Below are 14,965 nucleotides of genomic sequence, written 5' to 3'. Positions count from 1 at the left end.
GTGAGAGATGACATCCTTTCTGCAGCAAGGAAATAATTCTGCTAATGAGGTGAAATGGGTACAGAGTAGTGACTTCCTCTAGAAACCTTTTTCCTTTTCTGAGCTAATGTTGTTATGAGTGAGTAATTAAACCTGCATTTGGTCCAGTGTTCATGTACTTACATTTAAGGAAGAATTTCTCTTGGTGGCCTGCTAAGAATAATCATGAAAAGATGAGTTAGAGCTAGAAAACTTTGTGTGTTTGCCTTATCATTCTGTATGAACTTAAGCCATGGCTCAGAGTTAATATCCTGTCTGTGCTTGTCAGACATCCTTCACTGATCCTGCAGTCCTGGGCCTTTGTCCTCTGCCTTGGCCAGGGGTGCAGAACAGAGCAGCCCTGAGGATGCCCTTCCCTGTGCAGGATGACTGACTGAGCCCTCTGGATCTTGTGGCCATCTCATCCCTCAGCCTGTGCTCTGAGCTTTGGCTGCCTGCTTTAAACATCCTGCCTGCACACACAGGACTGTGGCAGTGCTGTGCCTCTGCTGTAACTGCTGCCATTGTTCTTGCAGCACGAAGCTGTGCTCCCAGGGCCTGCCACCATTGAACTGATGCTCGTGGAAGATGTGAAGGTGAGCCCCACTGGGCTCTCCATCTACAACCACCCTGACGTCCAGGTGAGGAGTTCTCTGCTGCTTTGCACCTGCAGGGAGGAAAACATCACACATTACAGAAGGTGTGGGAGGAGACAGCTTTACTAGAAAGATACAATCTTAATTCTGGATGCTTTTTTGGTTTTGCAGGCAGAACTTCTCATCCAACAAGGTTCCGGATATTTTTTCATTAATACCAGTGTGCCAAATATTGTGAGAGTGACACATGAGGAGACTCAAGGCATTGCTTTGGTGAGTGCAGTGTTTGGGGGTTTTACACCTTTTTGGCAACCAGGTTATTGTTCTGCAGCTTCAGCACTCATGGGCATTTTGCAGCAGGTGTGGATAGAGAGGCAGCAGTTGCATTTTGGATGTGTTTGCCTGTCAGTTGTGCTTCAGGTGGGGGATCTTTGCACTGGCACTGTCAGGTATAGTCTCAGGTACAGGAAATTGTTTTGTTACAGCTGTGATGCACTTGTGTTCTCTGTATAAGATAAAAGCCAGTTCCAAGTATTTCACCCATTACAACTTTGAAGTAAAATGTTCCTGATTTCACAAACACACCATGAAGAATAACGTGACAGAATTATTCAGAAGCTACACATGAATTGGTTTCCAAAGTAATACTGGAGTATTTGCTGTGGGCCAGTAGTTCTGAAGGCTTCAAATTCTTTAATCCTATAGTGCTGTTTCAGGGTATTTTTTAATCACAGTATTGCATCCTGATATTTTGTGAATGAATATCTACTCAAGAGTTTATTCTGATCTCCATACGAAGTTTCTAGTGCACTTTTCCCCTAGAAGATGCCACTGAAGTGCAGGTGTGCTTGACTTCATCAGGCCCAGGATATGAAATCCATTCTGCAGTGGACACCAGTAAAACTGTGTGTTTGCATTGCTGCTTTCATTAGGCAAGAACTTGAAACAAAGGAAGTTGCTCTAAAGAGTGGTTTTTATAAATGTATAATTTACAGATTTGCCTTTTAAGAAGTAATGCTGATAAAGTTAGTGAAATAATGGTAACTAGGGTGGAAATGAGAATATCAAAAGAATTTGTGAAACATTTTGATTGTCTCTATAACTTATAAGTGTGAGGTGGGAATATTTTTTTCAACTAGGCACGGAGGTGAGAAAAAAGTAGAAGAGATGAGGAGATTTTTGTACATAGTACTGTTCAAACTCCTAATAGATTTTAGTCAGGTCTCCCTGATGGGTTTAACTGATGTACATGAGACAGGTTCAGTGCTCTTGTCTGGAATCCAGGAGTGGAGGAGTGACAGCAAGGTAGGCTTTGTGAAGTGTAGGAAGAGATTTAACTGCCTGTCAGATTAAAGGAGAGAAAAGTCCACTTTAAACACATTTTTTTAAAAATGCAGCCCCACACAGATTTGGCAGGTTTGTTAGCCCTGTGTGCTGTGCTTGTGTTAAATCCCAGTAGCAGCCCTGGTTTTCCATGGAAGCAGCAGAATGGCCTGGGAAATCAGCAGGCCCTCTCAGGCTGCTGCCATGGCAGGTACCAGTGCAGGCCATGTTGGCAGAGGATGAGTTGGCAGTAAACTCTTCTGAGAAACTAAATTCAAGTGATCTGGAGCAGTGATTCCCAGACTTTTCAGTGGGGCTGCCAAGGAGGAATTCTGTACCTCTCCCTCTGATTTTGACACAGTACCTCTCCCTCTGGTTTTTCTCTGGGCATGGGTGGGTGGTAGGGGAGAAGAGTGGTCACCAGTGCAATATCCCTGGATACTGGGAGCCACTGCACACCTCATGGGAGAGGAGAACAGCAGGGGTGGCTGAGGCAGGAAGCATTTTAAAAGTTGCAGTAGCCCTGCTTGCCCTTTTCCCCGTTTGCTTTCTCTGGTCTCCCAGCCCAGCTGAGCTCCATTCCAGCTCCCTCCTCTGGCCACATCCCCTGCCCTGCTGCCCATCCCCTGTATCAGACACCCTCTCTGGGAACTGCTGCTGTTCTGGAAGCTGACCTTTATTAAAACTTCACATCCCTTTTTATTTTGAAGCAGAAACAGGAGTAGTGCCCTCACAGAACAAAATGTCAGCTTTCCCCACTGCTCTGCTGCTGACTCCTGTGGTGCTGCTGGGCAGTGCTGAGAGTTCACTGAACTCCTTTGCACTGGGGGGCCTGGCCATCTCCCCTTGTTCAGAGCACACAACAGGACACCCAGCTTCACTGCTGTCCCTGGGCAAAGGGAGGAGAACAGCTGGGATTGTTCTGAGGTCTGTGACAAGGTCAGGGAGTTGCAGGAGAACTGCAGAGCTGATGTGAGCAAGGTGTGAGTGCATGGCCTTGGGAGAGGGGACTTTGGGATGGGTGCTTAGTTCTGAGGGCTTGTGTTTGTGACCAGAGGTCTCTTTCTTCGTTGTTTCATTCTCTTTATCCGCTAAGAGGTGTAACATTCTCTTTCTTTAAAACTAATGGAATAATAGTTTTATTACAGAAACACCTGATCTGTCAGTTGTCTCTTACTTACCAGGATCTACCACCAGCTTTTGGCTGCTCAGATAAAAAGCAGTGACAGTGACAGTAGAGTACAAATCTTACAGGAATATCAATGCTTTACAGGCATAATCATTGTCCTCGATTTTTTTTTTCCTTATCACTTTGGCTTTCACTCTACTAAGAAAAGTTTTGTTGTTCTAAATGATTTGTGTGGTTTTTCTCTTAATGGCGGGAGAGTAACAGGATGCCAGAGTGTTCCAGATGAAGAGCTGTTAATTCACTTGGTGCCTGAGGGCTGTTTGCACTAGCTCAGTAGCATGATACTTTTTAAATCCGTTTTACAGCTTGATTTTATTTTGGTGGAAGAATTCTCTGTGTCTAAGCTTGGAGATTTCTGCATTCAACTGCTTCTGCCATGAAAGTGGTACAAATTTTATCCTCTGAACAACAGAAAAGAAGTGCTATAATGCAGTTTTCTTTTGGCATTGCAGGTGCAGCCTCTGCTCCCAGGATCAGTGACTGTAATGATTCATGACCTGTGTCTGGCTTTCCCTGCCCCAGCTGAAGCTGAAATTCATGTATCTGATATTCAGGAATTGTACGTGCGAGTTGTTGACAAGGTCAGTGCCTTGGAAGCAGCATTAGGAGCTGATCCAGCCTGCCCTGACTCCCTGGGCTGGTCCTGAACACACAGATCAGACATGGACAAGATGCTACAACAGAGAAACAACTACAACCTCCCTGTGTCTCTGTTCCTCCCTCCCAGATTTATTCCTTTAGGTTATAAGTGTCTCACAGTATCAGGTATCTGTTCATGTTCTGTGTGGCAGCAATCTCAACTTTTGCATTTACACAGCCATATTAATCCATAATTTATATGGACATGCTCATTTACATTTCCTCCTGTTTAAAGTGCATGTGAGCAATTCTTTTAGGAGTAGGTTTTGCCCCAAGGTCATTTTCCATATGTCAGGTTTTAAAACTTAACAAAAAAAGTCCAGCTCATTGCTCTTGCCTGCTTGGGTGCGCCTTAAACAAAAGAAGTGTTGATATTTCTGGATGTTTTAATTATGCCCTTGCCAGCTGAAGGACCTGAGTTCATTCATTTCATCTGACACTAACTCTAGCTGGCAGGGATTAGTCATTAAAATTAGTGCTAGTCTAACCTTGGGGCTCTATCTCCACTACCCTACTACAAGTGTAATACAAAATAAAATGAAAATGTTTATGCTAATAAATAAGAGTGGTTTGAATGCAGAATGACTGGATGTGTCTGTTTCAGGTGGAGATTGGAAAAACAGTTAAGGCTTATGTCAGAGTTCTGGATGATTCTAAGAAACCTTTTCCAGCAAAATACTTCCCAGTCATGGATCTCAGTCTCAGAGCAGCATCTCAGCTTGTCTCACTTGTGTAAGTTAATGGATTTTTAAAATTAATCTGCAATTAAGAATTGGCAAAAAATGAATAAAGGTATTAGGTTAAAGACACAGTAATACACAATGGCTGAGATTCTATTTACGTTATTTTTGTGAAGTCTTAATTGCCTGGTAAAAGGTTAAAGATTATTATTTTTGAGGGAAATTGCCTGAACTAACAGCCTGAATGTTGCTGGCTGATGAAAGAGACTGCATTCCTCCAGTGTGATGACTGATGAAGCTTTGTGCATCTTGGAAGCAGTGACTTGGCAAATAGTGTCAGGTCAAGAGTGCTGTGCCAAGGCACATCTGATGTTATCAAACTCACTGTGTCTGTTACTTGTTTCATTTCCATTTCAGGTATTTAATGTTACAATAAAGCACAGGTTGCAAAGAGCCATCATGTGTAGAAATGTGATAATTTCCTTAACTTTGCTTCAGACAGAGTCACTTAGCCTGTGGTAAAACTGCTGGGCACTAAATGAGTCCTTTGCTTTGCTATTTGTAATTTACTCAGTAATTTATTATGTCTTTAATGGATTTCTTTGCAGCCCCCTGAGGGAGGCTCTGGATGAGCACACTGCTGCTTTCCTGGTGCGTGGGATGACCATTGGGCAGACGAGCCTGATGGCAGCTGTGGCTGACAGAAGAGGACAGAGAATCAACTCTGCTCCACAGCAGATTGAAGTAAATCATTTCAGATAAGATACATGCACAAAGAAAGTCTGTGCTACAATGGAAGAGGAATACATAAATTATGGTTACAGTATGATAATCAATTTGCCATAAAATTCATTCTGTCTGGAAGCTGACCTAATGCCAGTCAGATTTCAGTGTTGTTTAACTGCAGATGATGAGTTAATTTTCTGCATGCTCAATTTACTGTGATTAAGCAACTAAAGACTCAGTTGTACACTTGTACACTTGTACTGTTTTGTGGCATAATTTATCTGACTGAAGGATCCTGAACAGAGATATTCATCTTTCTGGTTTTAGGTCTTTGCCCCATTTAGACTACTGCCAAGGAAAGTGACCCTAATTATTGGGGCCATGATTCAGGTGAGGCATCTTCTTACCTATTTTCTTAACTTTGTAATTTCTGTTGTAAAATGAATCTTCATAACTGGATTTTCAGCAGTAGATACTCAACTTGACATTTATCTGTTTTCACTCTGAATGGACTGACAGGATTGGTGGAGAGGGACTTTGGGAAGGGCCTGGAGTGACAGGACAGAGGGAGTAGTTTCAACCCCTGTGCAGGGCAGGGTCACATGGGATATTGGGAAACCATTGATGCCTGTGAGGGTGGGCAGGCCCTGGCCCAGGATGCCCAGAGCAGCTGTGGCTGCCCCTGGACCCCTGGAAGTGTCCAAGGCCAGGCTGGACAGGGCTTGGAGCAGCCTGGGACAGTGGAAGGTGTCCCTGCCCATGGAACAAGATGAATTTTGAGGTCCCTCCCAACCCAACCCATTGTGTTTCTGTGATAAATACTCCATGAACAGTGTCATTGTTGAGCCAGCTCCTGGTTTGCTCTATTGCTGGATCAAAGGATTTGTGTTTGCTTTTGTCAATTGAGTGTCAGCTTTTCTGGTGTTAAACACCAGCACAGCATGAGTAAATCTGCCAGCTCCATGAAGTTAGGCATAGTGAGTTTGTTGTACACACTGAAACACAGAGCAGAGCTCTGCACCAGGGTGCTGAGGAGAAGGACAGGTAAAGCTTGCTGAAACTTTCTGGAGGGGAGGTGGCATCAGCCTGTGACACTCTGTGGGGCACAGGGTTCACCTGTGTGCTCAGCTCACACATTTCCCAGGCTGACATGCTGCTGGGACCAGGGGGAATAGTCCTGGAGCTGTCCTGGGAAGGTGCAGGCAGCAGTGAAGTCACTGTGGCACTGAGCAGGGAGGGTGTGCCCTGTAGTGGTGACCAGAAGAACTATCTGAAGGGTTCATGTGCTGTTCTGTGTGCTGTTCTGACAGATCACTGCTGAGGGAGGCCCCCAGCCTCTCTCCAACGTCATTTTCTCCATTGACAACGAGCACATTGCAGCAGTGAACAGCTCTGGGCTGATCAGAGCAGTGGCCATTGGCACTGGGGTGGTGACAGGAGTGCTGCAGGCTGTTGATGCAGAGACAGAGAAGCTTGTGGCCGTGTCCCAGGTAATGTTTGTGGTGCTTTTGGGGGGCTGACAGGGTCTCTCTGACTCATGGCTTTGGCTCTGAAAGAGGGCACAGAGTCTTTGTGCATGAGCAGTGTTACCTCGTGCACTTCTCTGGTTTCCTGAAGATGAAAGCTCAGGGTTCCTTCTCCCTGGCCTGTGAACTACACAGGTACTGGCACAGTGGTACTTTGAACAGGTAGGTAAATCTTGCTGTGCCTTAAACCAGAGTCCCACAGATAACCAGGGGGGCTTTTTGACCAGCCTGGTGTCTTCAGGATTGGTTAGGTTCAGGATTGGTGCATCTAGAAAAGCCCCTCTAAAGAAGCCTTTCCAGCACAGCAGAAGGTTGTCCTTGTCTGCATGCCCTCTTAGATCAGGAGGATGCAGAAGGCAGCTGTTGCTGAAAAAAACACACATTGTCTCCTAAGCTGCAGCAGCCTGTATAGAACCCTGTCACCCCTTGTTGTGGTCTGAAACCATCTGTGAAGTGCAAGCAGTGAATCCCTGATATTCCCTCAGAATCTGTGTCCTTAGATTTTCCTGCAGCTGAGTGTGAGGGAGGTGGGCAGGCCTGCAAGGGAGCACAAGTCCCTGGGACTTGCATGAGACTCAGAGGAACAGAACTTGGGCCAGATCTTATGACTTCTTCCTTTGAGCTCAGGGCAGCACAGCTGCTGTGAACCACAAAGCTCTGCTGCTTGAAAGGTGTCAGCACAGTCCAGGAAGACACAAAGTGAGTTTTTAAAAAAATAAAATATCAAGAAATCTGTGCTTTTTAATGTATGAACAGCACTCTGCCCTAATGGTGTGACAGGAGGCGAAGTGAACTTGAAAGGTCAATCTGCTGCCCAGTGAGGTCCAGGTCTGACCTTTCCTCCCCAGTATATAGCAGGAATAAAATCAGGAATGCCTGGATATATGTAGAGGAGATATCAGAGTTCAGACATCATTCTTTTATTCTCAGTTGTCTCATTTAGTGCTCTACAATCCTCATTTCATTCTAAGTCCTATCCATTTCTTCCTTTACCCCTGGGTTTCTTCATCCCTCTTCTTCTTCCTCTCCCTGTGATCTTGTGTGCCGCTGTCTCTCACCTCTCTGCTCCAACATTCATGCCATCAGTAATTTTGAGCAGATTTTTTTTTCAATTTAGGGGCATTTTTAAATGCTTATCCATCAAAATTTAATCCTTTTTAGTTTTTTACAGTCCTATTGAATTTGTCCATCTGTATTTCCTCTGACAAGTCATGCTAATCACACAGCAACAGTCATTAGATAATGGCAAAATAGTGGCTGTAGAGCCTGAAAGTGAAATCTGGTTTCTGTTTGACACATGCTTAGAGTGTCTTCCCTTCCTCCTTCCCAGGACAAGGTGGAAGTTGAGGTAGTACAGCTGACAGCTGTGAGAATTCGGGCACCCATCACACGAATGAAAGCTGGTACTCAGGTGAGCTGGTTTGGGATTGGCTTTTGTCCCTTCATGTGTTGGAACTGCAGCTGTGCTCATTGCTGTCACATTGTGTGCTGACAGCACTGCAGCTCTGGGAGGAACCATTTTCTTCATGAGAGACCCTATCTCTTGATCAGTGAATTTTAAGTTTAATTCTCTCTGCTGTGGGCAGGTGTTTGGTTTGCATGCTGGCATTACCTAAGCAGGCTGGTTTCTCTCTTTCCAGATGCCAGTTTATGTCATGGGCATCACCAGCACTCAGACTCCTTTCTCCTTTGGCAATGCTGTGCCGGGGCTAACGTTCCACTGGTTTGTCACCAAGAGGGACACTCTGGATGTCAGGACAAGGCACAGTGAGGTAAAGTGTGTGTGTGTGTGTGTGTGTAGTGCATGTGTGTGCAGCTCTGGAAAGGAACCAGCCACATCAGGGCAATGCAGGGAATATTGCTGCCCCCAGTGCCTCAAAACCCAGGATCAGTTGTCAGCACCTCGGTGCCAATGTCTGGGCTTTCCATGAGTCCAACTTTAATCCCTTTCTCCTGTCCAAGGCTGCTTTTCAGCTTCCTGCCAACTACAACTTTGCAGTGGATGTTTATGGCAGAGTAAAGGGGAGAACAGGCCTGAAAGTTGTAGTGAAGGTCCTGGATGCTGCAGCCAACCAGTTCCACAACATGGCAAGAGAACTGTCCGATGAAATCCAGATTCAGGTAGGATGATTTTCTACACGGTTCAAGTTGAAGTATCTCCTTCAGAAGTGGACTGAAGTCTGTCTTTGAAATCAGGAATTTGAAATGCAGGAGTAGTTCCAGCTTTGGTTTATCTTTGAGCCCTTACTCTTGTTTGTATAATGTTCCTCATTGGGGCTCATTCAGTTCATAGTTTCATGGGGGCAGGGGAGTCTAAAGTAACTCAGGTGAATATGGGGTTCCCAACACCTTTTCCCTTGAGAAATCTTCTGTTTTCATGCTGAAGAAAATTCCTGAACTTACTACAGACCAGTTTAGCCATAGCCCTGGGAATAAATACTCTCAGAATAACTTGTAGAAGATACTGGCTCTCCTATTCTGGAATATTCATGTTCAGTTGTCTTGTTTTACCATATATATTATACAAGAGAAGAAAGAATGTTACAGCTCTGTTCGTGTTTGTTTGTTTATTTTGAAGATTAAATAAATAAAGTAAATTACTGTCTGCACACAACAGTGGGCTGAAATGCCTCTTGTTTTCCAGGTGTTTGAAAAACTTCATCTGATCACTCCAGAGGCAGAAGCAGAGCAGATCCTCATGTCACCGAATTCCTTCATTAAACTTCTGACCAACAGGTCAGTGCTCAGTTTCCATACTGTGGCTTGTGTCATCCCTTTTATCCAAACTGTAGGGCAGTTGGGTTTAAGGGAGCTGTTTCAGTCTCTCAGTAGCACTGTTCATCCATTTAATGCACAACTTCCCTGCTGGTTCATGGTATCTTACTGTTCTCTTGGGCTTTGTCAAATCTTGTCTGAGATTGTAGCTGGAAAATTCATTCAATATTGGGAACTTTCAGATCCTTTTATTAAAAGCAGCTGAGCCAGTTAAAGCAGTATCCTGCTGCCTGCTTCCTGTAGAGGTTTTGATGGGTGATTGAGGCTTTGTGGAATATAATTCTGTGTGTTTTGCACACAGAGGTTATGGCTGGATTTTCAGATTAAAATGTCATTTCCAAATGAGAAACTATTTTTACATAATCTGTTTTCAAAGACTGACATTTTAGACTCATACCAGGCTTGAAATGTAGTTTTCCCAGCATAATAATGGTCAGATAGAGACAGTAGGACACACACTGAGGGCAAAGCTTTAGAGACATTTAAATTTTAGGGGGAGGGAAGCATGATTCCATGGAATCACAGAATGGTTTGTATTGGAAGTGACCCTAAGTGTATGGTTTTACACATTTAAGGGGTTCCTTACTTTCTGTTTTGCTTCAGGGACCGAGTGGCCTCCCTGAGTTACCGTGTCCTGGAGGGGCCAGACAAAGTCCCTGTAGTGAAAATTGATGAGAGAGGATTCCTTGTCTCTGGCTCTGCCATCGGATCCTCAACCATTGAAGTGGTTTCACAAGAGTTGTTTGGCATCAACCAGACCATCATAGCTGCTGTTAAGGTACTGTCAGCTCCCTTCCTTTGCAGTTTCCTCAAGTACCTCTTCACTACTGCAACATCGTTGGCTGCACTTCTTGAACTTCACTTCTGAAAAATGAGCAGTGTAGGAATGAACAGTTCTGAGCTTTGAACCGTGGGACACCAGGGAATGTAAGCCCATCATCATCTCTATTCAAAAAATCCTTGAGCCAAGAACTTCCTGCATCTGGCAGCATGAGCCTTGAGATACCCACTGCTCCCCTTCCTCCTATCCCTTTTTACTGTCAGCATCTTCCCGCTGTCCCAGCTAAAGGAGAAAAATGTACAGTTGAGTGCTTTAAGTTATTTCTAAGTTTAACTCCTGTAATCACTGTGAAAGGGCTTGGTGGATTTTTTTATTTGAATTTTGGTATTTCCCATGGTGTTCAGCTTTGCCTGTAGGACAGGGTGTGGATTTGTCCTCCTGGGTGGGGAATGAAACAAGAAATGGGGGCCCAGTGTCACTAAAGCCACCCCTGCTGTGTGGTGGTGGCAGTGAAGTCTCCAGCTGTGTTACTGATAACCTTGTTTCTTCCCTTTGGCAAGTGGAAGATGTCTGGTGAGTTTGGGGTGGCTCAAATGCCATTTAGTCAGCACCCAGTGGGACTGAAGTCAGATCCCCCTGTGTGAGTTTGTCCTGTACACAGGATGGTGGTACAAAGCTCTGTATAGTAGAACCCATCTCAGTTCAGCACCTTGTACAGCTCATTTTTCCTGTACTTACTACAACTGTAGTGCCTTTATGGAAATGATATTTTTAACCTCGTGAGGTAACACAGTTCATTTTATGGCTGAAGAGCTGAGAGAGCTTGAGAGGTTTTGCCAAAGGTCGTGTCAGAGAACTTGTGACAGAGCTGGAGATGAGCTTGAATCTATTGTGTCATTCTAAGGCAAAGCTCTCTCCTTCACGTTGTCCTTCTTTCATAAGATCTGGTGTTGTCTGTGTACAAGTGTACACAATTAAGAACCAAACTGCTGCAGCAGCATCACTTAACACTGAGCCCTTGAACTTGGCTCAGAGAAGGGCTCTTACATAAGCCAGGGAGGGTGGGGGAAGAAGGAGTGACAGTGAGCTTAGCCTGGAACCAAGCTCAGCACTTGCCTGGACCTGCTGCACTCAGTATTTTATTTGATTTTTTCTTGAATTAAAAAAAATACATCAAAACCTGAGATGTTTTAACAGTAAAAGGCTATTTTCATCAATATTAAATTTAGCAGTTGTCCCTTGTGGGATAGTTGCTGAGATTTTAAAGTAAAGCAGGCTTGATAATCTGTCAGGGAAATGGGGGTTTTGTTGGCTTGTAACCACAGCTTGTTGGGCAGAGATCTGTATGCACAGAGATTTTATCTGATGAAACCAGCCCGTGGAGCAGACAGTGGGATATACTGATGTTACAGCCACTTTTTTTTTCTTTTTTTTCTTTTTTGGATTCACCAAAGATGTATTTTGCTGGAGGCCAAATTTGTCCTTTCCTTTTTAAGTTCTGACATGTACATTTTCAGATTGCAGAGTTTTACGTTTTAGCTGAGCCTCTTAGGTCAGGAAAATAAAGGGATTTTTCTACAAGATAAGCTTGAGGCCTTCTTTTAAAATAGTTTTTTCAATATATTTGAGGGGTTTTGCTTCCTCTGCCCTTCTGTTATTTATTTTCCAAAAGCTGTAACACAAAGAGCAGATACAATTATTTTTGTTGGGTAATTTTGCTCGTTAACCTAGGTAAGTTGATCAAGAATAGTAATATGCTATTTAAAAGCCAAAATATTAGGTTGTCAAGTCATTGTCTTCAGAAAGCCTTTTTTGACTGGAGTGTTGCTGCAGGAATGTGGGGGTGTGCACATGTGGTTAATGGAGCAGATTCTCCTGAGGAGTTCAGAGCAGTTCCCAACTTGTGTCTTGGCTGAGGAGAGGCACTGAGGGAAGCAAGCTCAGCCTGCTGAGCCCCCAGGGTTTGTCAGCTGCCAGCTCTGCCTGGAACAGCTTGGCTTTCTCACCTGCTGCAGGGGAGCTGGGCAGCAGTGCCTATTCCATCCCCTCATTCATACATTGTGAGTTGCCCTTCTAATACCTGGGCAATGAATTGCACCTTTTATTTCAGGAGTTATTAGGAGAGAGGACGTGGGGCCGCTTCTTCCCTTGCATATCCAGGGAATCTTAACAGTTTGAATTGATAGGATAGTAATGTGTTCCCTGAAGTGTGTGTGTGATGTATGTTTCTACATGATTATTGCTTGTTTCAGTTCCCAGTGGTACTAGGAAAAAAGGGCTAAGAAACACCAGCTTGTGAGGGTACAAAGCAGAGAGAGCCAGGCTTTTCTCAGCCATGGCAGGGCAAGGGGAACACACAGGAAACACAGTCTGAACATGGGACAGCACTTTTTCCTGGGGTGGCTGTTGAGCACAGAGTGCAGGAGGCTGTGGAGTCTCCATCTGAGATGTGCAGGAGTTGCCTGCACATGGTCCTGGCCCTGGGTAACCCAGCTGGAGTGGGGGCTGGACTAGACAGAGTCTGAGGCCCCTTTCAGCTGTGAAATGGAGATGCTGATAACAACAGCTGCACGTGTCAGTCCTGGCATGTGCTAAATGCAAATAGCTCATAAAGGCAGCTCTGGATATTTACATAAAAAGAACTCTTTTAGATTATTTTTATAGGGGTATCATAAAAAGCAATTTAACTTTCCTTCTCACTGCTGATGTTTTTCCAGGTCTGCCCCATCTCCTACCTCAGGATCTCCATGAGGCCCATTCTGCTGACCCAGAACAGAGAGGCACTGCAGGCCCTGCCCCTGGGTGTGACACTGACATTTACAGTCCATTTCCACGATAACTCTGGAGATACTTTCCATGCACACAATGCTGTGCTCAACTTTGCCACCAACAGGTGGGTGTCTGTCATGGGTGGTAATTACAGAGAGCAAAGAAAGGCCAGACACACAAAGAACAAAAATGGTTCCAGAGATATCAAGTGAACATGCAGCTTGGGCTGGGATTAGCAAAGCAAGGGTTTTACCTCTGCAGCCTTCAGAGGCAGTGGCAGGAAGGAGAGTTGCAGTTAGCAATCGATATTCCCTAGCCATGGAAAGCTGCCCAGATCATAAGCATGGTCCCAGTGGGACCTGCAGGAGATGTGCTCTGCACTGAGTGACTCTGAATCATCCCCCTGCATGCAGCAGTGGCCCAGAGAAACAGCTGATCTATCAGCATCTGCCTCTGTCAGTGCTGTGTTCCACTGACTCACTGAGGGCTTATGTAAGGTGAGGAACGTTCTGGGTCAGGGGCTGTCTCCTCAGATAGGCTTGTGCAGCCTTCCCACAGCAGGGACAAGCCTCAAAAGGCCTTTGGTCTCTGCCTTACAGAATAAATGTTGTGAAGCAGCCTCCTGTGGTCTTCAGGAAAGTACCACTAATGCTATTACTGAAACATGGTTTGTTTTCTGCAGAGCACCTCACTGAATTTGGGTGAATACCAGAACTGGCCATCCAATGGCATTATGTCTGGGACGTTGCATATTGGTGTTCAAATTTCTTGGCTTCCTAACTCCCTTTAGAAAAGGGAAAAGAGACAGATCATGTCATTCTAAAGCTCTACAATTCTCACAATTAAGAAGTAGTTTTCCTGCATAATTACAATCTTGGTATGTCCTCAGCATAGTGGTGAAGTGAGAACTGTAATTTGCCTCAGTGGCACCTAAATAATTTTTATAATTTCCTTACTTTGCTGGACTTCATCAGATGACTGTTCCTGAAAACAAGTCAGCCCGCTGAAGGGTTTGATAGCTCTCTTGTTGGAGAGACAGTGCCATTGCCAAGCCTTCCCTGATGCAGCAGCACTTGTGTTTGTGTGCAGAGACGACTTTGTGCAGATCGCCAAGGGAGCCGCCAACAACACCTTTGTGGTCAGGACTGTGAACGTGGGGCTGACCCTGCTCAGGGTGTGGGATGCAGAGCACAGTGGCACTGCAGACTACATCCCACTGCCTGTGCAGCATGCCATCTTCCCAGAGCTCCCTGACGTGGTGGTGGGGGATGTCCTGTGCCTCAGGACCTTGCTGACAGCCCAGGAAGGTGAGTGGCCTCCAGCTCTGTGGGTTAGCAGCCTTTCCATGGGACACCAGGCTCAGCAAAACTACATGCATAATTTACCATGTTTGTTCAGAATCAAATGTCACTGTTCTTGTTAATGGTAAAAATAGGTTTGATCAACTCCTCTAATTTTAATTGCACTGTGCAGTACATCTCTTGTTTTGAATTCCTGAGCATCATCACACTTCAGACGTTTTTATTCCATTGGCTGGAAAGGCTTGGTTCTGTGGGGCTCCTGCAGAGTCAGGCCTGCCTTCAATCACTCTGATTGATTGTTGGTATTAATGGGCTTGTGTCAGAATAACTGCTGGGCAGTGGCACTCTCAGACACCAGAGTGGTTCCTGGGCACTGGGAGGGGTGTGCCCTGCCTGGCAGTGGCACTCTCAGACACCAGTGCCCAGGAAAAGCTGCAGTTGGCAGCAGGGTGTGAGCAGTGCCCCTGTGGTGTTTTCCAGGCCTGCCAGGTGTGTGGAGCTCCTCCTCAAGTGCTCTTCTTCTCGTGGACCCCAAGACTGGCGTGGCCCTGGCAAGGGACTCTGGGGTGGTCACTGTCTACTATGAGATCCCTGGGTTACTGAAAACCTACAGAGAGGTGAGGCACTGTTCTGTTCCTGCTG

The 14,965-nt window shown here is 45.2% G+C and overlaps 1 protein-coding gene across 1 annotated transcript in view; it reads left to right on the top strand.

Annotated features, from left to right (window-relative positions):
* Positions 1–14,965, top strand: part of NUP210 (nucleoporin 210) — a 53,850-nt gene that overhangs the window by 13,971 nt on the left and 24,914 nt on the right. Inside the window, exons 11-25 of the mRNA XM_031064858.1 lie at positions 555–659; positions 786–887; positions 3,579–3,707; positions 4,370–4,497; positions 5,054–5,189; positions 5,499–5,561; positions 6,482–6,661; positions 8,028–8,108; positions 8,338–8,469; positions 8,660–8,818; positions 9,342–9,433; positions 10,076–10,250; positions 12,971–13,146; positions 14,112–14,329; positions 14,804–14,940. Coding sequence (XP_030920718.1) covers positions 555–659; positions 786–887; positions 3,579–3,707; positions 4,370–4,497; positions 5,054–5,189; positions 5,499–5,561; positions 6,482–6,661; positions 8,028–8,108; positions 8,338–8,469; positions 8,660–8,818; positions 9,342–9,433; positions 10,076–10,250; positions 12,971–13,146; positions 14,112–14,329; positions 14,804–14,940 — 2,013 coding nt within the window. The remainder of the gene's footprint in view (positions 1–554; positions 660–785; positions 888–3,578; positions 3,708–4,369; positions 4,498–5,053; positions 5,190–5,498; positions 5,562–6,481; positions 6,662–8,027; positions 8,109–8,337; positions 8,470–8,659; positions 8,819–9,341; positions 9,434–10,075; positions 10,251–12,970; positions 13,147–14,111; positions 14,330–14,803; positions 14,941–14,965) is intronic.

The sequence above is a fragment of the Geospiza fortis genome, unplaced genomic scaffold, assembly GCF_000277835.1.
Source record: "Geospiza fortis unplaced genomic scaffold, GeoFor_1.0 scaffold352, whole genome shotgun sequence".
Classification (NCBI taxonomy): domain Eukaryota; kingdom Metazoa; phylum Chordata; class Aves; order Passeriformes; family Thraupidae; genus Geospiza; species Geospiza fortis.
This window is presented reverse-complemented; position numbering and strand designations above follow the sequence as displayed.